This window comes from Alligator mississippiensis, chromosome 2, assembly GCF_030867095.1.
Source record: "Alligator mississippiensis isolate rAllMis1 chromosome 2, rAllMis1, whole genome shotgun sequence".
NCBI classification, from domain to species: Eukaryota; Metazoa; Chordata; order Crocodylia; family Alligatoridae; genus Alligator; species Alligator mississippiensis.
In genome coordinates, this window is record NC_081825.1 from 172,558,547 (window position 1) to 172,581,145 (window position 22,599).

General features: G+C 48.9%; 2 protein-coding genes across 4 annotated transcripts in view; both read right to left on the bottom strand.

Annotated features, from left to right (window-relative positions):
• Positions 1-13,646, bottom strand: part of ZDHHC5 (zinc finger DHHC-type palmitoyltransferase 5) — a 34,059-nt gene extending 20,413 nt beyond the window's left edge. Inside the window, exons 1-3 of one of the 2 annotated variants that reach the window (XM_006260347.4) lie at positions 13,487-13,646; positions 5,206-6,401; positions 4,936-5,087 (exon numbers count right to left, since the gene is read on the bottom strand). In XM_006260347.4, the coding sequence (XP_006260409.1) occupies positions 4,936-5,039 (104 nt within the window). In that variant the 5' untranslated portion in view covers positions 5,040-5,087; positions 5,206-6,401; positions 13,487-13,646. Of the gene's footprint in view, positions 1-4,935; positions 6,402-13,486 lie in introns of both variants that reach the window. The other variant, XM_006260346.4, reaches the window with a different exon arrangement.
• Positions 13,647-19,681: 6,035 nt separating this feature from the next.
• On the bottom strand, positions 19,682-22,480 carry CLP1 (cleavage factor polyribonucleotide kinase subunit 1). Of its 2 annotated transcripts, none has more exons than XM_059722434.1 (3): positions 22,415-22,480; positions 21,350-21,973; positions 19,682-20,778 (listed from the first exon to the last, which is right to left on the bottom strand). In XM_059722434.1, the coding sequence occupies exons 2-3, from the start codon at positions 21,953-21,955 to the stop codon at positions 20,107-20,109; spliced, it is 1,278 nt and encodes a 425-aa protein (XP_059578417.1). In that variant the 5' UTR covers positions 21,956-21,973; positions 22,415-22,480; the 3' UTR covers positions 19,682-20,106. The 2 variants fall into 2 exon arrangements, with proteins under 2 accessions (XP_059578417.1, XP_006260407.1); XM_006260345.4 differs by having other exon boundaries at positions 22,360-22,424.
• Between the last annotated feature and the right edge of the window lie 119 nt (positions 22,481-22,599).

Below are 22,599 nucleotides of genomic sequence, written 5' to 3' on the forward strand. Positions count from 1 at the left end.
GCCAGGAGGCCTGACCTGACAATGGCAACACACTGCCTCCTGGCACACACCACCATTACCCCAATCTTTTTGCAGAACCCCTGATAACCTATCACACAATTCCAGGGTTCTGAGGAACACAGTTTGAAAACCACTGAACTAGATGGCTTCTGGAGGTCCCTTCCAGCCCTACTTTTCTATGATTCTATGAAAGCCAAGCCAAGACATAGAAACATGCTCTCACTTTACCAAACATGCAAGACAATCATGTACTGCAGTGACAGACTCAGCATAAGGACAGGTAACATGAAAACCAGTGACAGCTAGCCCAACTTCATTTCAAATAAGGACCCAAAGTACTGAAAGTCGATGAGCTTCCACTAATGCTAATCTGAGAGAAATTGGGGTGGTGCCCCAAGGAAACTCACATACCAATAACCATGCCCATGACTGAAAGAAAATTCTGACCCTCAGTGCCAATGACTATCATGTTTTTATTTCCTAAGATAACCAGACCCCTCCTCCCCAGAAGAGAATTGCAATCTACAAGAACTACCCAGTAGATTGGAAACTCTTGCGTGGAACCCATGGATGGTGGTTCTCTCTCTGTAAGATGCCCCAAAAGACAAGGATGGAGGTAAATAAGGGCTGGCAAATAATGGATACTTAATTGGCAAGACCAAAACAAATGAAATGGCAGCTTGGCTGGGGAAGGGAGCAACAAACATACTGAGCTGTAACTACCTCAGGATTCTGGAGAGGCCAGTAAGGATGACTGAGTTGTCATGAATGTACAAAAGGACCAAACTAAATTTAGTCAAGAAGATATCTGCGAAAGGTGAGGTTCAGTAGAAGTCCAAATTATCCTCGGAAGGGAAGGACACTGAAAACAGGACTGAAACAAGCTCTGGAGAATAGGACCAACCTGTTAAGTGCAGGGTTAAGGGGGTACAAAGAAAAGGAACACAGAAATGGGCAAAATGACCCAATAAGGGCGCCTCAACTGCTAGGGAGCATCCAGGAGATGCAGTTTTCAGCTTGTTCCTCCTTTCAATACAACTGAGCTGTGGGGGGCAGGGTAGAATAAGCTCTGTTTCTCCATTTATTTTCACTCAAGCCAATACTGCTTGCTCAGCCTCTCCCCCAACATAGGAAGAATTTGCACCTATTAGTTGAAGGATCATGTGGCTTCTTCTAATCTGGTCCTTAAATTAAAATGGGATTTTTCAGTCCAAAATCAGGATGGCCCAATGGGCAGCAGGACAACATGCTGGAAAGATGCAATGGAGAAGGGTCCCTGATCAACACGTAAGAAAATGCAAACACCAGTCTACCTCCTATGCCCTGTGCTCAATGTGGCCATCACAAGGGTGATGGGGGCTGGAGGGCCCTGGATTATAGCTCTGACAGGATGGATGTCCAGGTGCAGAAGGAGTAAACTCATTCTCAACCTCTGCTCTGTGCAAGGGCAGCTATTCCCAAAACAAACACAGCACATGGGCTTTAGGGGGGCACTGCATTTATTCCACCCCAAGAATTCATGAAGGACATGCTTGAGGGACATGAGTTCAGAAAGACTGAAAAAGCAAAAGCACCTGGAGAAGCTGGTCTTGTGCAACTGCCCTGCTCATCCTGTAAGTTGCACCCTTATCACCACATGGAATCTTCTGTTTTAACCTACTTTACAACATAAAATTAAACAACTTCAGCTGACCTACAATTAACTGGCTCTGCCCAAGCATTTCCATTCTCAACAAACCTGCTCATCAATGCAGGTGGCCCGATCACACACTAAGGCTTTCTAGTGTATATCTTTCCGATAAGAAGCCTAGGGGGGAGAGGGAAGAAATGAGAGGGGAGAAAGAGGGCAAGGGAAGAGCTCTTCCTGCTGATGCAATTGATCACAAGTGTCCAGACAGGTTCAGGACCAATAGCCAAAATGAATTTCCTTGGGTCGGCTTCTACCATCCCATTATGGCATTGTGCCCATAACAATGGTTGCAGGAAGTGGGGAGTTGCTATTCCCCAGGAACATGTGGAGATGCCAGTCAGGGACTGAAGGGCAAATTGTGGCTACAAACACCAATTTTCTGCACATGCTGCTATACCACAAGGCCAGAACCAATCAGTTACTTGACAAGAAGAGATCATGTAGCCCCAAAAAGCAGAGCACTGACACTTTGTAATCACTGCCTTGGTTGAAATTGATACAGAAGTCTCTCTGGTAAGCAGATGCTCCATGCCTTGGTGTTGGGGATTCAGAAGGCAGCCAGTCATAGTAGGGAACAACTGAATAAGCACTTTCCCCACCAATTTAAGCAGGTCATCTCTCAAAACTCCCCAACTCCTGCCTCTTTTGCATGTGCTAGAGAGGACCTCCTGTCACCTGCTCTTTCAGCTTGGCAGTTTTTTCTGATGGAGTGACAGAAAAGGAAGCAATGTCCTACCCTACTCTCTCCACTTCCCCACCAACCACTTGCCATTTTACCACGCTAAGGTGCTGCCTACAGAACTAACCCCCTCCTATTACCCTTAACATCAGTCAATATTCATGGCTCCTCCAGTCCAACACTTGGTTCAAGCAATAAAACCCATCCAGGAAAAACTCCCGCACTCAGCAACAGCAAGTCACTTTCTAAACACGTTTCTTAGTTGCTCCTCCACCCCCAGCTGCAAGAAGTCTACTGCACCCTATTTGTTCTGCTTAGCAGATGCTTAACACAAGAGCAGCCAGCAGTTGAGGAGAGAGGAGACATCCCTGATAAGAAGAAAAAAAAAAGGTGAAGCCTCCCTTCTAGGCAAGGAAGAGCAGAGAAGCTGAAGTTCAGTAGACACCAAAAGGATCTCCCTTCTGTCAGCCTTGGCTAGTCTATATTTGAGGTTTCTGAGCCCAGCTATCCCAAGCAGCAGATTAATCTTTGCTCCATGCTTGCAACTTTCAACTACCCAACCCCCACCCCAATTTCAAAGGAAAAAAGGAAAAATTCTCAAGTCTCAACAAGATTAAAAGCACAAATGGGGTCAGCTGGCCACCCAGTAGCAGCTCCAGAACTAAGTAACCCCCTGCTGAAAAGTGTGGGCAGGTGAGCACCTTTCCTCTTGCTCACTAGTGGAACCAAGCCCCAAAATAAGGAAGATTTCATTTCACCAAAGTAATTGGCATTTCCAATACTGCAATAGGGGTTCCAATACTCCTGGATTCCCTTCAGACACTGAAAGGAAAAGCCAAAAGGTGGCTTAAACAGAAGGGCTTCAGCAAAGAGGTAACATCTTAGCACTTTAGCCATAAGCATCTGCAGCACATATATTAGTCACCACACACGCTTTTCCCTCTTGCCCCCTTGAGCTTGAAGTGCTCAGAAGTCACATGCATCTTGCTGTTTTACCGAGCAGGGTTACAGAAGCTGTCTCTGTCTCATTCACTGTGGTTTGGATCCCCAACAGTCAGTACAGCCAAGACTGCAGCCTATATGCATCACGTGAGATATGACAAGTCAAGATGCTAAAGTGCAGGCAAACTACTCAGCATAGCACCAGGTATAACCAGCTCAGGCCACACACACACACCTCTGAATCAAGACCTACTTCCAAAAGTGGGAGATGAGACAGGCATAGCAACAGCTCCTACAACACTCATCCTTTCCAGCTGCCTGGGGATCCTACTTCTGCCTGCCTGCTGTCAGATCTAGATTGTTCAGCTCTTAGCTTAATGAGGTTTTTACCCTTGACAAATTGAATCCAGACATAGTGCATGGCCTCTTTGAACTAAGAATGAGTGGGGGGAGGGGGCATAGTCCCAAAGAAACATTACCATGTGGCATAATTATGACCTAGTTTCCCTTATATGAACCAGCACAATTACACGCCAACATATACCCACAACCTAGGCCTGACTCTTGCTCTGCACTGGATCTGACATCAGCCTTGGTGGCCTGGCCCTAGACATGGCTATTCCTCAAACAATGGGTAAACTGGTCTCTCTCTAGAGACACTAAACCCTTCATACCAGCCAAGGGCAAGAGTGATATTAACTGCAGTAAGAGCGAGTCAAACAGGGAAGGACAGTGCAGTGATCAAAGGTTGTTCCTGTCTGGACCGTCCCTTAGCAAGTCAAGACTGTAATTCTTTAAGTACGATATGCTGGCTCCACTACCTTTCCATGATCCAACAAGCTTCTTGGGGCTCTGATTATCCCTGACCATTCACCACATAGAGAAGCCCCATGTAGCTACTGCTCACATAGGGCAATGGTCTGAGACAGAATGGCCAGCAAGATTTGCGAGTTACCCCAAATGTCCAAAGACAGGAATATAAGAGTGATGCTATAGCCATAATGGTCCAGAAATTATGCAAGAGGCAAGAATTTCTCAGGATGATATCTTTTATTGGACCAACTGTGTAGCTGAGACAGAATTGGACAAGGTTTGTTTTTTTTTTTTTTTAATAAAAAACATTATTCATCAGGTCGAACTTTATCCCAAGACCAGCTGGTCCTATAAAAGATATCGTTCTAAGAAAAACTTGACTGAAGACAGGACACCAGATCTGCAAAGAATGGGGGATGAAGGAATGCAAGGCACCTTGCTCAGTGTGCTCCATTTTCTTTGGCTTGCCTTCACAATGACTGGGAAAACCAAACAAAAGGGATATGGATACTGAGGTGCTGGGTCACAGGGAGGTGGCAACAGGTTTTAGGGACACCCTGATGTGACTGAGGCCTGGAATCCAGAATTCATACTCCAGAACACAGCAACTTTCCTCAGCAGGTCCCTGGCAAAGTATTATCTCCTGTACTAAGACATGACATCCCACCCTCCATCCTACCCGGATTCCACCTCTTCCTAGCCATAATGCAGCCCACATAACCCTGGGCCGCTTTGTTGACATGTGTCAGTTTTTCTCCCTCCCATTTCCACCCCCACCCAAGCTACTGCTTCCATTTCATATGAGACTCACGTGAAGGCAAAGAAGAGGCTGGTGGCTCCCACTAGGAAGATGGCAGCAGCAGAGACTGGGACGTATTTGCTGGGTTTGAACCTCTTTCCAGATGCTGCTGGCATGTTGGAGCTCTGGTGGAGAATCTGCCCTGCAGCATAGCCCAGGCCCAACTGGAATCAGAATGGATATGAAAAGGGGGGAAGGGATCTTCAGAAGGGAAGGGAGATGGGGGGCTCACAAGGAAGGTGGGAGGGGAAAAAGTTAGGGGAAGAGGGGGCAAGCAGTTACCCAACTTCCTGAAATACACTTAGAGATTTCTCAATGGAGTAGAAGACACAAGACCATCCAGAAAGAGCCACAGAAACTCCAAAAGGTAGAGATCCAAGACAACAGCCAAAAAAAATACACTGTGCCCCGCAAGAGAGTTTGGGGGGATAGAGAAGGAGATTTTTTTTTTTTTTTTTTAAAGGGTGGGGGCTGAACTCCAATTTAAAACACTGTTGAGACAGGGATGTCCTTGGCTGCCCACATCTGTCCTGAGCCAGGCCACTATAGTGCAAGGAGTAGTTCGCTGAGCAGCTGGTGGTGAGGACTGGTTTCACCCTGAAGGCAAGAGTAAAACAAAGGCTAGGGAAGGTGGCAACTGAAACATGCAGAACTCTGTGGCACGTGGAGGAAAGCTGAGCTGGGCGAGTCTTTCATGCCCTTGTGAAGGTATCCAGCCTGTCTTGGATTCCTCTGAGAAAAATCCGCACCAAAACGCAGAGGAAGTCTCTTCTGTTTTTCCTTTCTAAGCTGCTCCTGGAGTCCAGTGGTCCCTTCTGGTCACCACTCTCTGGGAGGAGGTTCTGCTTCTGCCAGTCTTCCTAACACCACTTCGTTTCCTCTTGCCCTTTAATACAAAGACAGTTGCAGAAACATTCTTTCCAATTTCACCAGGATCTGGGACTGTCTGTCTAGCGGTGGTTGTTTAATTTTATTTATTTCCTCTCCTGACGGCTAAAGCCAGGCAACAGCTGGTGTGAGGTTGAGCTGTAAATCCTTTTCTTTATAAGGGGGGTTGGAGGCCAAGGTCCATTGGCTTGTGTTTTTTTGTCCTCCTTCTATTCGTTCCCTCGTGCTTGACACCCAAAACACCCAGTAGGTCTCGTTTCCTTTTGGCTTTTAAGAATAAACTTGAATTTCCAATCCCTTCTGTAGCAACTGTCTCTAGAAAGTGCCTAAGTGGGGTGAAGGAGGGCAGACTTGAAAGGAGAGATTTCAGAGAACTCTTAAAACTCCGGAAGGCAACTGATGATTAAAACAATGCTGACCAGACTTTTTTCATCCATGGCCCAAGGGTCTCAGTCTCTTCCAGGTCAATCCATTTCTTCCTCTCCCCCACAAAATAAAATAGTTCCTCATTAATCCATATTGTTAAAACAAACAAAAACAAATCTAGATAAAATAATTAAAAATTGACATCTGGAGCTTCACACTTTCACCTAGAAAACACAAAAAAAATTGAATTAAGAGATGAGAGACCAAATGGCTATTTAAAACAGTTAAGAAAAATAAAGCACCTTTTATCTTAAAGGTTTTGTATACATGTTATTTTCAAGAGGGAAATGTGGTCTAGTAGTGATTTTAGAACAGGGTTGGAGGAGGGGTCAACAGATGTTGAATTCTAAGCCCAGTTCTGACAGATGTGTTGTGTAGCCTTGGGCAGAACACCCAAACATCCTTGAGCCGCAACTTCAACATTTCCAAACTGGGATAATATCATCGTTGTGAAGAAGGTTCTCATCCCCTAATAACTACTTAACGTTTGGGCCTTTTGTATTCCTTTTCACCTCCCATATCTTTTAAAAGATTCGCTAATTCACCACTATCAGGTAAGAGCAGTGCCCAGTTTATTGTAAATAAAACAGAGGTATATGCAGGTTACTCAGTTTTCATAAAAATCAGAGAAAAAGTCAGCGCCAGAACTGAGATTAGAATTCAGGAGCCTCTGGCTTTTCCCCCTATATTCACATCTTTGTAGAAAGTTATTACAACTGCAGGAAAATGACTTATCTGGAGATACTGCTAAGGGGGATGGATAGTCCTTGTTAGTCTGCTTAGTTTATATGAAGGTGGTATGACTTATGATTTACCTTAAGTAGGTGTGTCAGATTTACATGAAGTAAACAGAAAAAACAAACATCTCTCTGAAAACAAAATCAGAACATAGCAACCTGAACAAGAACCCAAGAGCTGGTGAGGCCACCACAGTGCAGAAACAACCTGGGGACAGATTATGTTTCATTGATTATTGTAGTTATAGCAACTCTGCTCAGTTTCAACTTTATTTGTAGCACTTCTCCACTCCACTGCCTCAGTGTTTTATCATGAAGCCCCCATTGCATTATGTATCAAAGAACAGAGTTATTATTTTACTATTCTAATTTCATAATCTTTTGCTTCTCACACACTCTGTACTTAGGTGAATTTCAGTGCTGATTAAATGTGTCAGACCAACTTTTCAGGAGATAGGAAGAAAAGTGCAGTACAGCATTAAAGATGCACTTCATTCTTGCAGGTAATTGTAATAAGCAGGAAGTCAATTAAGTCAAGATATTGGCTACCAGGGCTGACAAAAACTCTACCAGTGAAGGGAAGGTTTGGCTGAAGCCAAATCTAAACTGAAGGTTTTAAAAATTATATTTCTAGCCTACACTGTTGAAGAGATGTTTAACCAAAAAGGGATTTGTGTAGGGCAGCTGCCAGACACCTTTCCAGGCTGCTACCAGACACCTCCAGTTTCACTCCCCTGCTGTTCCTCCCTCTCCCAAGCACCAGGCATGAAACTGACAAACCAGTCATTTTCTTTGCTGCTCTTAAGCACTTTTTAAGCAGAAGCAGCTCCTCAATTTCACTCACATGCTTCCCAAGGGAAGTTCTAAGCTGCAGGAGAGGTAAGCAATTTCCCCACAACTTAGAGAAATCCTAAAATATAGAAAAGAATGTACAGGAGAGGATTTCCAAGGGTGACACTTTTTACTGGATCAACTGCATGGTTGGGATAGACTTAGACAAGATTTCAAATGTGGTTCATTCTTCTTCAGGTTGTATCTACAGAAAAGTTATTTACAAAGTTAACCACTGCAACTGCATTACAGCAGACAGCACTAGGAACAGATGTTGCACTTACTGCAGGAGAAAATGTAAGAGACAGTGATTTTAGGCTGAACCGAATCATCTCAGAAGTGCATTAACTCTAAAGTTTACCAACATCAATGTCAATCTTGGTAGCTATGCCACTAGGTCTGTAAAAGCAGTCAGCTAATGCACTTTTCTGTGATGAATGGCCCATTCGTCTGAAAAGCCATTCTACAGAAATAAGGCTCTATCTTTGAAAATCTCACATAAGCAAGGATGGCATTCTGTCCAACTGGAGGAGTTCCCATTTTCAAGATCCTCAGAGCAGGTCTCCACCCTCAAGCCCTTGCTTCAGTGTTCTGCTTTATCAAGACAGATATATCCCAAGGCCACCCAGGCTTCAACCTGCATTCAGCAAAATCTTTTGGCTTCCCACCCAGACAATGAGCACAAGATTGTATAGCAACTCAGGCCTCAGCTGACTTTGCCCATACTGCTCTTAAACCCAAACTTAACTGTGCACACTGGGTTACAAGCTGAGTACTCTACCTCCTGTACCAGGTGACATGGCATGCTCAAGGACTGGCCAGGGCCCAGGCTGCTTCAAATACAGACAGACAAGGCAAGGAGGAATGTAGCCTGCAAGCTCCTCAGATTTGACTGTTGTTAGACAGCTGGACCATCTGACCATTAGAGAGTTGGAATTCTTCCAGTCACCAAGACACTTCAGCTTTCCTTAGACACGAGAGTAAAGGTTAGAGCATGGTCAGGGTCCTATAGTGCAGTTTGGAGGAGTTTGGTGGGCTCCTATAACATTCAGTTGTCAGATGGCAGCTTATTTAACCGCCTATCTTTGAGTGACCTTCCTCGTAACTGACAGCAGTATCAGATGGCATCAAATGGAGATGCAAAGCTGAAGAGTCCATAAACCCATCCCCTGAAACCCCACTGATTTGAACCAACTCTATAATGACTACACTGACACATAATTTCTTGTTCCAACACCCTTCTGCCACCTGGTCTACCAGTAGCTGATTAACCTGCCCCTTCTCCCTGCTTTATCTTTAGCCATCTGGTTCCTTTATACCCAGCTACCTGTGCCCTGCCTGGCACTCTTAATAACTGAACATTCAGTGCTCTCTGCTCTTGTCCCCTAGATCTTACTCCTCAAGCCTAATCCCACTCTTTGCACTCTGCCAAATTGCTCCCACTAAGGTCTATAGCCACCTTTCCTTCCTCTCCAAGACAAGGGCCTTTCTCCACTGATGACTCCATTTTCCCTGCCTCAGGATTTCCTGAATCTCCCACACTGCTGAGACATTTTCAGTGTTTGTCCTGGTGGCTCCTTGTACTCCCCTCTCCCCCTCTGCTGGTGGCTGCCACAGCTCTATTTCTTGCTCTCATGGACTCGCCACTACCTCGAGAGGATCCTAATCAGCCTCCCATTTCTGCACCTACTCTCCTGTCTCTTCAGCTCCTAATATTCTCCCCTGGTCTGCTCTGCTGCCTCCCTTTTCCATCCCTAGTGGCAATCCATGACTGCCCTTGTACGTCAGACTCACCCACATTGCCATCTTGGTCTCCTCCCTCTTTCTAACTCCTTAGGATCCGCCCTTTCCTTGACATCTGCTCTATCAGAGCCTTTGACCATCTCATTTATGTCACCTTGTCCCACGACACTCCAAAGTCTGCTGCCACCATCCATCCTGCTGTTGTATATCCTCCATTTTCAGTGAAGCTCCTTTCCCTCACCTAAAAAACCCAGTCTAATCTTACCCTGCCTACACTCCTGTCCTAGTTTCCTCTTCTCACACCCACTTGCTCCTTACAGATCCTCCCAGTCCCTCTCTTACTCCTTCCTTCATCACCTCCTCTCTATTCCCAGGCTTAATTTACATTACAGGGCTGTTGCCCCTTCAGCTATAGGCATCAGAAGTTTTTCTGTACCAGGTTTACCACCCCTCCAAAGCAGTGAAAGCCTTCCTCTGCCAACAGAGCTATATCCATGATAGGGATTTGCCAGTACATCTATACAGTGTAACACCCTCACAACTCTAGCCAAGGCACATATGCTAGCAGAACTGTGCAACAAAGACAGAACCTCAGATTTCAGTCTTCCCCTCACTTTACTCTGTTGCAAGTCCCAGGTCTCCTCAAAATCTAGCTCTTCCTCATCACTATTGTCTGAACAATTATCCTGCATCTTATCACTTCAGGAGGGTCAGAAGCCCAACCCCACTCCATTACTTGGAAAAGACAGCACATGTACCTCTGCACCCCACATAATGCCTAAATAGCTCTTCTTTTCCCTCATATTTCTGAAATGTATCTTCTGGCCAATCCAAAAACTAAGATGCTCCCTTTTTTGGTTTGTGGATAAAGCCTTACACAACTGAACCTCTTCTATCCTCTCTAAATTTAAGACCATGTTTGGTTTAGGAAAATATTCTTAAATGGGCCCACCTAGTGGCTGGTGACACACAACTCATCTTGACTAGATACCTTATTTTTCACACCATCAAAAGGAGAACATCACTTCCCTCTACAGCCATATCTGCCTTCTAGTTCAGAGTGAGACTGATGAAATCTAAAAGGAGGTTGGGCCAAGACACCCTTGCCTAGTCAAGTCATTCACAATTCAGTGCCTTGATGCTGAAAGACTCAAAACAGGAAACCTTTCCATTAAGGACAAAGTGTGTATGCTGAGGCAAACTACATATTACAATAAAAAAATAAAGCTAAGTGTAAAATTAATTCCACATTAATGTAATTTGGGGGCTGTAGAACTAAGTAATGAAGTGAGGAAGTACAAACATTTAGATCCACCTAGCAAGATTAACCTGGGTGTGTTGCTCACATTAAATATTTCACATTTAAATATTTATTTATATTGTAATACCACACAGATACCTAATCAAGGCCCTGCTGCATGGAATGACACATAAAGAGCCCCACGCCACAGAGCAGGCTAGGGGGTCGACAACATACAGTCCATAAGCTGGATCCAGTCCACAGAGCTCAAGAATTCGCCTATACCCACACGAAGGATCCACAGCTTCAAGCTGTGCCCACACTGTTACTGTTTCTTTCTGCCCTCCTGGTTCTGGTCCAGCTCAGGCTGGGTGGTTTTGGTGTTGCATCACTTCACCCAGCCCCTGGCTCCCAGCTGCAGCAGAGGTGCAGTTTCTAGACCAGAGAGCTGTCTTGGGGCCAAGGATCAGCAAACTGCATACCTGGTGCCACCACTTCTCCCCCATGCCTCCCTCCTGCTGTGGCATGGATGAGCTTCCAACTGGTTGGGAACTGTGCTGACCACGCAGGTTCCGACTGTGCCTACACTGCAACGGGCAGGGGGAAGGGGGGAAACGGCAGCAACACAGACACAGTTTGCAGATATCTGCTCCTGGTGCAATGCCACACTGGCTGGAAAATGTACCTGGCCTACAACATGGGATCAGGGCCCTGGGAGAAGCAGCGGTAGTGTGGGGGCTGCTCCCAGCTGCATAACTCCAGAGTGGGCATGAGGAAAGCTCCCCTGCTATCAACATGCTGCAAAAGCCACCCAAACAGAATTGCACCAGAGTCAGGTTGTTCTGGCCGCAACTTGTAAAAGGCTGTTGGCTCCTGAATAAGGCAATTTTCTTCTACTTTTTCCCTTTTAAGAAATGATTCTTTAGAAAATATGAGCTCATATCAGGGCAGACAAGTTAATGATGCTGTGGAGGACTAACTTTTGTATTTCCTTACTTCTAGTCCCAATTGTGACACCCACATTTTGCCTGGATATAGTGTTATGTACTTAGCTTTATTTTTGGAGAAAAGTGGAAACACAAACAAAGCGACCAAAGTCTGACTCCAAAGCTAACAGGAGTGGTATCTGCTGCCGTAATTTGTACTGTTACTAAACACTAATACCCTACTTTCCATCCACAGGTCTAAAAATGCTTTACAAAGGATTCTCCCTATGTTACAGGTGAAGCACAGGGATGTCTTACCCATGCTGCAGCTTGGTTCACAAAGACGGGAACGAACTCCATATTTTGTGTCCTATCAATAAAGACTCACTACCACCAGAAGTACTGGTCAGGAGCAGAAGCAATGGACACATTCCACAGCCTGCCATAAATCAGCCTAATCTAGTCTAGGCTTTAAAAGGTGTGATGTTACACCAAGCTAGAAAGCTCAAACTAATTAACACCATCTCAGGCTAGTCAAGAAAAATCCAATGCATTTTAGGAGAAACTAGGATGAATCAGAGCCTCCTCCTAAAACTACAGTTACTTGGCCTTGACTAGAGTCTGATAGTGTCATTTAGATCAAGCTTCTTTGAACATCGCTCCTTTAAGTCTGAATCTAGACAAAGTCTTAGTTACATTTGCTGATCCAGAAAGACTCACAATGGGATGACACCAACCAGAAAAACGCCATCTAAAATAAGACTGCTTAGAGAAATTTCAAACTGCATAAGACAACGTTACAAGAAACCATTTCCTGAAAGCAGGATCCACGTAAGCTATGCATGCATTCAAAGTCTGCTTTCCCTTGATCTGTGAGCAGAGTGAAAAGGCAGAACAGGTAAAGTTTGACAGACTTAAATGTCGGCCTTAATTTAATGTGGGGGCATTATCTCAAGAGGATATAACATAACACTGGAAACTAGTCATGTGGGGTTATATGCCAGCCTGCATTGGGGTTATAATTTTAACAGTTTCATAGCTCACGGGTAAAAGTGATCTCAAACATGTCCCAACAAAATATCTGTATGTAGCCACAACAAATATGGAGAGAGGCCCGTGGAGAGCTACTGGATTGAGCCCAGGCAGCAGGAGCGGGCACAGGCCAGCATTTAGAGCCAAAGGAAGAGCCCGAGGCTCTGGGAAGGGCCTGGAGAAGGGGGAGAAGGGACCCACCAGGCCGTATCAGAAGCAGAGAGGCCCGGGCTCTCTTTTGAGCAGATCATTTCTCAGGAACCAGGGAAGAGAGAGGCCTGCCTGCCCCCTTGCTCAGTGCTGGGGCTGGTCCAGCGTGGCCGGGCAGGGAGGGGGGCAGGGCCGGGCCGGGCCGAGGCGCTGGCAACACCGCACCTTTACTTCAGCAAAGCGGTGCCCACCCGCCCCCGGCTCTGCCCAGCGCCCGGCACGCGCGCGGGCACCGGCCCCAACGGCCCAGCCACGGCGCGGGGGCGACAGACACCCCGAGCGGCGGCCGGCCCGGCCCGGCCCGGCCGCTGCGACCTGTTGGCCGGCGGCTCCGCGGGGCGGGGCGGGGCCGTCCCCAGTGCAGGAGCAAGCAGCCGGGCCGGGCCGGGTCGGGCCAGGGCTGTCACCGGGCGCCGTGGGGGGCCAGGCGCCGGCCTCGCTCTCCGCAGGCCGCTCCCGGCCCCGGCCCGAGCGCTGTCCCGGGGGTGGGGCGGCCCCGGCGGAGGTGAGGCGTGCCCGGTCGCACTTACCCGCTGGCCCCGGCCCGGTGCGACCACGCGGCCCAGGCAGCAAAGAAGCCGCGCGCCCCCACCCGCGCGCTCGGGGTCGGGCTCGCGCCGCACCACTCTCCGCTCTGCTCTGCCGCCGGTTGGTGGCGGCCGCGCACGCCGCCCCGCGCCTGCGCCCGCGCCTGCACCGCCCCCGTGAGCGCTGATTGGCTGCTATGGGCCGGGTGCAGGGGGTGGACGTTTCCCCAGCTTCGCCATTCCTCAGGTCTGCGCCTGCGCCAAGTCAGAGACGGGCAGGGGGGAGGGGGAAAGAGACGCTCTCTGAGCATGCGCCCAGCGACCAAACGTGGAGGAGATCTGAAGTCTTCCCCCCTATGCCAGAAGGCCGCATTTGGTATTGCTCAAAACTGATTGATAGCAAGCGTAACCAATCAGCCCTCACGCCCCGAACTCCTATGACAAAAGTGTGCTGGTATTGGCTGCTCAGGTAGACCCGCTTTAAAGGTCTCCCCCGCCCGGAAGTCGGGTTGTTCAGGCAGGGTTCCGGGTCCTAGCGTCCACCTACTTGTTTGCGCGTCCTGCTGGCTCGGCGATGAAGCTCTCGGTTCTGCTGCACCTGAGGATGGAGTTACACAAGCTCCTAGGCAGGCACCGGGCCCCGGAGCCCCCCACGTGCCAGCGTGCAGTGGCGGAGGCGCTTCCCTGCCCCGTCACTTCTGCAGCAGCCCGCAGGTGCTACCCCCCGGCCTCCCTGCGCTTCCCCCGCTGCCCAGCACGGGCGAGGGCAAGCGGGAGCTGCAGCAGCGGGGCACGAGAGAGGGCAGCCTTGGAGTGGGGAGGGCTGGGGCACTGCGGAGGAAGGTGCCCCGGAGGGGACTGGCAGCCCACAGCAGCAGCCCTCAGCCCTAAAGGTCGCCAACCCCGAGCTCCGGGGACACAGCGCGACTGCGAAGCAGCTGTGTCAGGACAGGGTGATGGCTCAGTAGCAGGGAGCGCCCTGCAGCATGGACCGATTGCCTCTAAGGCTGCAGCAGGAGATGGCTGTGGGGTGAGCTGCAACAGTACCAGTGTAAGAAAGTCTGAATGCTGCGTGTTGGCCTACTTATTGGGGTGTGTGTTGCATAATGATGTTGGTTCGTTTCAATATAGAGGCCTAAAAGGAGGAAAAAACAGGTGAGGAGGGGTAAAAAGGATGACTCACTCCTCCACAAACCTGTCAGGGTTGTAAAGGGAAAATGCTAGCATAGAAAGACGCCAGTGGATGGAGGGGATTCAGAATACCGCAGTTTAATGATGAACTCTCAGTGAAAAGAAAGCTGTTCAGGTCTGCACTGTGGAAAACCAGGAACCTGCTCACAAACAGGCACTTGGACCCCGCAGCCAAGGACTGTATTAAAATGGGACTAAGTGAAATGTACTGGTACTACAGAAAGAAGAGGACGACCGGAAAGAAATGGCAGGCCTCATCTGGTGGAGAGCGGTCTGGCATAGACTTTTTCAGGATTAGCCCCTGTGAGGAGAGCAGTGGGTGGGGGTACTGGTATAGGGATAGGTGCAGTGCAAACTGTGTAATGGATTTTTAGTGTGCTTGAAGCTGCCAAGTAAACCACAAGGGCCACTTGGCAGAGTGGAGGTGGAGTTTATATTTATTTATTTAAATAAATACTTTTGAAAAACCCCCCCATCAAACTAAGAGCAACTGCTTGCTGTGGGGGTTGGGGAAGCAAGTTCTTCCTGGGCTCCTATTAGAGGGCAGGGCAGTTTGCCTTCAGGTAAGATAAACATGATAATTATTTTAAAATCCATTTTCTCTCAGTGCTCTGTTTCTACCACTAAAAGTGACTCAGGGTGTTCTTGGGTTACTGGCGGTGGCGGTCCCTCGAAGTTGAAGATGATGATCCGTCAGGCTTGATAGGTCCTCAGGTGACTGAGGAGCCCGATTCTAGATGCGCGCATTTTTCAGCAATGGGGTCATGTTTTGCGCGGGGGAGTGGGATTTGCAGGGTTGGTCTCCTTCTCCTTCCTCTTCCACTGCCGTTCTGCCTCGGTATCAAGTCACTGGGCCTCAAAGTGGCACATCCCTTGGTGGACCAAGTGGTGCCTTGGGGCACTGTACACGCAGCAGACCACACACTCCTGAAGGAAAGTACAGCTGCTGCTGAATTCAGTGAGTAGGGTGGATACGCAACTGACCATGGCCCAGGGCCTTGCCTAGGTGTGGAAACATTGTGGATTTCAGTCCTGGCATAGGTAAAGTTATGATACCTGAGGGAGTGCCCTCAGAAAAAGATCTAGAAGTAGAGGGAGGAGCATCTAGTATGGTAACATGATGGCTGTGAGCACACTTACAAAAGTCTGGATGAATAAGAAGGATTTAGGCCTTAAGCTCTTCTTACATTACAGTAACACCTATAGATCCTAACTGTGGAGAGGATGTCCTGGTGTTGCATGTACACATAAGCAAAGATGGTGCCTGCCACAGAAAGCTTCATTATGCAGAACTAAGAAAAATCATTATTTTCTTTTTACAGATGCAGAACTGAGGGCATAGAAGCTAAGTAGATTGCCCGTGGTCACACAGGAAACAGGCAAGGATTAAAGTCAAGACCGTTAAGTCCCATTAGAGTATTCTTGCCATAGGGCCATCTGTTTCCTTAAAGGCTGTCAATGTCAATCAACTGTCGATCTGTAAATCAGCAATCAAGGCCAATGGCCTACTGCAGTGGTCACCAACCAGTGGATCTCGATTTACCGATAGATCTTGGAGCCTCTTGCAATAGATCTTGGAGCCTCTTAGAGTCTATCCAAGGCTGGGGTGGGGGGCTGAGTGCCTGTGTGCATGCACTCATATGCCCCAGCCCAGCAGATCAGTCCATGGGGGAGGGAAGAGGTGGGGGCTAGATTGAGACCCCCGCAGTGAGGGACAGTGCTGCAGGAGAAGGGCAAGTTGAGTGGGGCTCCAGAGCCAGATGGGACTTACCTGCTGGGGAGGTGCACCCCCTCAATTTTTTTCTCCCTCTGCCTCCATCTGCCCCCCACTTTCCATCCCCACAGATCTACCAGCTGGGTGGGGTGGTAGCACATGGTAGATCTTGGGTTGCTTTTAAATGCCAAAGGTGATCTCCTAAAAAAGGTTGGAGACCAACAGCCTACTGGGCTGCATTAACAGGAGTGTCACTTGCAAAGGAAAGGAAGTGAACCTTCCACTCCCTTCAGAACTTCTCTCGAGTACTGTATCCAATTTTGGACCATGCACTTCAAGAAAGATGTGGACAAATTAGGAGTCCAGTAGAAAGCAACAAGAATGATTAGAGGCCTGGGAAACATGACTTACAAGGAGAGGCTTAAAGAACTCAAGATTACTTAATCTGGAGAAGAGAAGACTAAGGTGAGGACTTGATAACAGTCGTCAAGTACCTGAAAGGTAGCTGTAAAAAGAATGGTGACAGACTTTTTTCTTGGGTTGTAGGGGCCAGGAGTAGCAATAATGGTCTCAAATTGCAGCAGGCAAAATTTAGGCTGGACATCAGGAAGAACTTTCTTGCTCTGATGGCGATTAAGCATTGGGGTAGACTGCCCAAGAGAGGTGTGAAATCTCCATCCTTGGAGATTTTTAAGAACAAGTTCAACAGACACTTGACTGTGATGGTTTAGTCAGGGGTGATCCTGCCTTTAGCAGGACTAGTTATGACCTGAGGTCCCTTCAGGTCTAACTTTTCTATGATTCTGTTAACACAATGGACAGGAATATAAAAGCTAGCTAACTGGTTGGTGTTTGTGATACCAGGTAAGTATCTTAGTCTTAGTTTTAGGTGGTTTTCTTCTGACTCGCACACAGGCTCAGAGGCCCAGACCAGGAGGTTCTCCTGTAAATGCTGCGAGACTAGTCTGTCTCTCTAGTTCTCACAGCATAACAACTGCTTCCTATACAGACTTTTTCAGCAGGTCTTGTTCCTGGGTGAAAAAAGAGGTCTACATAGCTTTAGGGATTGGGTAATCTAAGCAACTGGTCCTTATCTGGAGCTCTTGAAGAATCTTTTGATCTTCAGAAGAAGTCAAAGCATGAATTCATGTATGTGATGGACAAGCTGAGCTGTGTGCTGTAATCAGTTCAGCTGGGAAACCTGGTTTCATGCCTTCTTCCCCATAGCACTCTCTTTTACAATGGCTGAAATAGATAGTCACTGTAAGAAGTTAACTGGTTTTGATCAACAACACCTCTAGGTCCCAGTAAGAGGGCGCATGACAAAGACAGACTGGAAGCCCTCAGCTTAAAATTCAGAACCTTTTCTTCCTGCGACTCCCACAGATCTTAACATCAGATCCCCACTCTTCCGCTATGCAGACTCCTGCATTACATTTTCCAACTCCAGGCTCTACACTAAGGATGCAAGTAATTGTTTTAAAAATATTTGTTTAACCTCCTCTAATTATACTGGAGTAAACAATTAAGCAATAACACAGCAGCTCAGACAGCTGCTGCTAGGAACCTTCTCCAGGGGCCCTTTGACTAGGGGGAGGAGGGAAGGAGGCAAGCCCAGCCGGACAACACTGCCCTCCTGAAGCACCGCTGAATTGCTTAACTGATGAGTCATTGAGTTGCTTGCCACTTTCCTTTTAAGCTATGGGTATTAGTCCCCCTTGCTTCTCCCCACCTCCCTCCTGCCTGCTGATTCTTGCTGGGGCACCAGGCAGCTTCCCTTCTCCGCCTCCCCACCCCCCAGCTAAAGGATAACCAGTAAGCTAAACAGTTATCACTGCACTTATGTTAAACTAGGTGTGTCCAACCTTTTTGAATGTGGGGCCAGATCACAAACTTTTTATCACCCAGTGGGCCCGTGAGCCATATTCAAAGACCTCACAGGAAGTGTCATCACATCAGGAAGTGATGTCACATGACTTTTGACACCAATGCAGTTGCAGGAAGTGACAATGAAATGGGTCGGCTCCGCACGGGAACTTACCCTGTGCCTCCATCCTGCCCGGCATGGCCTCAAGGTGCCCCCAACTCCGTGTGGGAACTTACCTCGTGCCTCTGTCCATCACACATGCGGGCAGGGTGCGGGCCATGCTGCAGCTCCCCTGGCCACATGCTGGGGGCAAGGGGCGGAGCCCATCCCCAGCTCATCCAATTGGTGCAGCTGCGGCAGGACCCAGCTCACTGATGAACCGGGCCCTGTGGGGGTAAGCAGCTCCGTGGTTGCCCCACCGCCGCTGCCGCGGTTCTGCAAAACCGCCGTCGCTGGGGCTCTGTGCTCCGCGGCGGCACCACAGTGCTGCTCTCTGCCACCACCACTGTGGCTCTGTGCTCCACGGCAGCCCTGCCGCTGCCGCCACGGCTTTGTGCTCTGTGGAGGCGGCAGCACAGATGCGGGCCAGATAAAATGGCTTGGCAGGCCACGGGCCGTATGTTGGACAAGACTGGGTTAACCAATTAACTATTTAGCCTTTTACCTCCCTACTCCACATGCAACAAGAACTAATATTGTTTTGTTATTTATATCAGTCTCATGCTGCCACTGATCGGGGTTCCAGGGCATGAGGCTCTGTACAAACATAATAAAAAGACAGATGATGGTCTGCTAATTAGGGTACCAATCTAGCATTAGGAGACTTTGGATTCGATCCCCTACTCTGCCATAGACCCTATATGTAACCATGGCCTAATCATTTGATAGCCATCTGTAAAATGTGGCTAATATCATTGCTCTACCTCACAGAAGTGTTGAGAGGATACATTAGAGATTGTGAGGTACTCAGAAACCATGGACGTGGTGGCTATGTCAGATGGGAGAAAATTCAATCTAAGAGAAAACAGCTGGTGCAGAAGCAGCAGCAGAGCACTTCAAGTAGTGGCCACAGTTGCTCACTCAGGAGTGCATGTGTTGTAGGCATTCTGGAAAGCTAACTTTAGGGAGGGGACTGAAAGACAAAGGGAGCTAGCTGTATGAACACAAGATAGCATAATGGCTCTTAGCTGTGTGGGTAAGCCATGTTTAATATTCAGTCATCTCAAGAGGACAGAAGGAAGTGAATTTACTGGCATTTGGAGTTACGATCAACACTGTGCAGAAGGGCCTCAGTCCATGTGTGTCTATTGCCTGGAAATTCCTCACTCCAAAGCCAAGAGGCCCCCTCATACATGCCCTAGAAATTCCCTCCCTCTCTTACCTGAGCTGAAAGAGGTTGGATAAAATTCATATGTTATCAAACAGCAAAAGACCAGAACATTTATTAAAATTACAAAAAAATATAAAAGACAATGCAGGTCCTCTCCTACAGGAGGTCACTAAACAACCTGCTGCTGTATAGAAGGTGTAAGAGGCCTGAGATTTTAGGAAGAAAAGGGTGGAAACTTAGAGAAGGATGTAAACAACAAGTGACCTTATCTACAATTGCATTTAACCATACCTTTTCCAAAGCACATCTACCTATGAGTCATTCCCTGAACCTTCTCATCCCACCATCTCTGGTTTCTCCCAATAGTTTAATTTGGAAGGCAGCATCTCACTTTTCCCATCCTGGTTCAGTCTGATTTAGCTTGCGTAGAAGACTGTATCTCCTCCCCTTCTAGTCCCTAATCATTGTATCCATGAAGGAGACAAACTGGGGAAGTTTACTTTTCTCCACCAGTGGAGCCCCTATTTGAGGTCCATGAAGCGGATGTCCATAATGAGCAGGAAGTTTTTGGGCAGGGGGCGTGGTGCTGGTGAGAGGACTGTGAAGACCTGGCGCTCCAAGTCCACACCAGTGACCACGATGAAGCCAGCCACGCTAGTCTCAGAGATGTTTTCATCGGGGCTATCAGCTGTGCTCACACTCAGTAGATGGTGTACCATATCACGGCCGGGAGTCACTGGGACCAGTTTGAGTTGATTGTCTTCCTGTGACATGCCAAGGGGCAGGCACGAGTCAGGGATGGTGGGTGCACCCACCTTGTATATCTTGACATCAGAGAACTTGACATCAAAGGCATGAGGATAGAAGCAGCCCCGGAAGCCATAGAAGTACTCCCGGATACGGTCATCGCGGCATTCACGCCTGAAGTCCTTGGAGCGTTCCACCACGCCGCCTGACTTGGGAAGCAGCACTGTACGCACAAAGTGAGGAAGATCCCTCTTCAGCTCATTGTAGAGACGCTCCTGGTCCAGCACTACCACCACATCCACCTCAAAGGCAGAGGCTGCATGTACCAGTGCCTGGTACCCAGAGCCCTTCACCCAGCCGCACGTGTTGATGATGCAGCCACTGACTGAAGCTCGGCGGTTGACCTCACAGCGCTGGTTAAAGACATCGGCCAGACGAGATGTGATCTGGGAAGAGAAAGAGACATCAATAGCTGGAACCCAATCAAGGGAGAGGGCTGGACAGCTGGACCTATGAAGGCAGAGAAGTGGATATCTGAAATAATCCTTCCCACTCTGTCCTTCCTTTCTCAGGGTTGGGTTCATATCCTTTGTTGGCAGCCACCACAGGAAGAAATTGTGGCCACATACAAATAGCTACTCAAGCATACCTAACAAGGACAAGGAAACGTCTGCTTGTCTAGTGGGTAGACTGAACAATCTGAAACGTTTTTGCTAGTGCAGATTAACATGGTCCTATTAGACAGAGAAGGCTGAAGATGCCTCAACCATCTCCTGGTGTCACTTGTGTGCAACCTGTTGGAACATCCCTTCCAAAATGCCTCTGTTTGTGCAAAAAGTAGGACAAGTATTTAAGCACGAATAACCACCCCACCTGCAACGTATACCATTCCAGAGTCTCCCCCAGCCTCAGAACCAGATGCTCCAGGGATAAAATGCCTTTTGGGTTCTACAGAACTTGAGTGAAAGGAAGGAAGAACCTTTAGATTCTCTCCACTACCAGTCTGCTTCTGCTCACCTTGTTATAGAGTTTGATGTTGGTGCCAGGCGTGGTGGATCCAAAGTGATAAACCAGGGGGGCCTGGAGGGAGAAGCCCTCCTCCACATCTGCAGGCCGCTCAATGTACAGTGCACCCATGGTGCCAGGAATAGAGACCGAGCCTTGGCCCACGTCCAGCTCCACGAAAGTGGGTCGGCGTCCCAGCCGCACAGCGTAGTTCAGCAGTAGCCGGCACACAGTTGACTTGCCCACATCTGTAGGGCCCACTACCATGACCCGGGGCCCTCGCTCATCCTCGCGCTCCGCCTGCCGGCGCATCTGTTCCAGGGCCGTGTGGGTGTTGAGGTACAGCAGCATCGGGGTGTCCTTAGAAATGTAGGCCACTTCTGTGCGGCCGCTCAGCTGCACTGTACAACCATGCCAGGTGAACACCGCCACCTTGGCGCCGGCATCAAAGGTGAACTTCTTGTTCCGAGTCAGCTCCGTGCCAAAGATCTCTGCCATGCCCGTCAGCAGCTCTAGCTGAACAGTTTGGGAGGCCTCCACCTCGAAGCGGAGCTCTGTCTCCCGCTCCAGCTCAAATTTGGCCACCTGCTTCTTCTCATCCCCCGTTTCCTCTGCCATCGCTTCCCCCTTGCGGGCCTATCAGAGACACAGAGAGATGCCACGCCAGGGGAAGGAGGGCCTGGGGCCGAGGCTCTCCACGGCTCCAAAGTCCTATTCGGAACCAGCCGGGCCGAGGGCCCCACCCCCACTCCCTATTCGGGAGGCCGCGCTCTCCGGCCAGTGTCTGCCAGGCCGGGCCGCGCGGCAGCACCGCCACCAGGGCAGGACCGGGGGGAGGAAACGCGGCACGATGAGGCCGCTCAGGGCCGGGACAGGCGACCCACGGGCTGGGCAGGCCCCTCCCGGGCCCGCGAGCGCGGGTTGGGCGGACGCAGTGTTACCATGACAACGAGGCAACGGAAACAGCGGAAGAGGACAGGGAGTGACAGGGGCCAAATGCCGCCCCACGGAAAGCCACCCACCTACTGCTCCCGCCCGATACAGCGGAAAGAACAGAATGCAAGCACACTTCCGGACCTGGCGCCGGAAGTGCAGCAGCAGGAGTCAACCTCGGCAGTGAACGGCGGGAGGCCGCGGTGCCTGCTGGGGGCTGTAGTCCCCGCGTGCAGGAACCACTCAGAAGCTGGGGAGAAAGGCGCATGAGTCCTCCTGGGAAATGTAGTTCCATGGTGTCGGAAGTGGCCGTAGAAAGACGACTACGC

Excerpts from the sequence above, each read along its gene's own strand:
- CLP1 (XM_059722434.1), bottom strand. The coding sequence starts at position 21,955 with ATGGCAGAGGAAACGGGGGATGAGAAGAAGCAGGTGGCCAAATTTGAG. Across the intron at positions 20,779-21,349 it reads ACATCAAACTCTATAACAAG|ATCACATCTCGTCTGGCCGA; the intron begins GTGAGCAGAAGC and ends TTCTCTTCCCAG.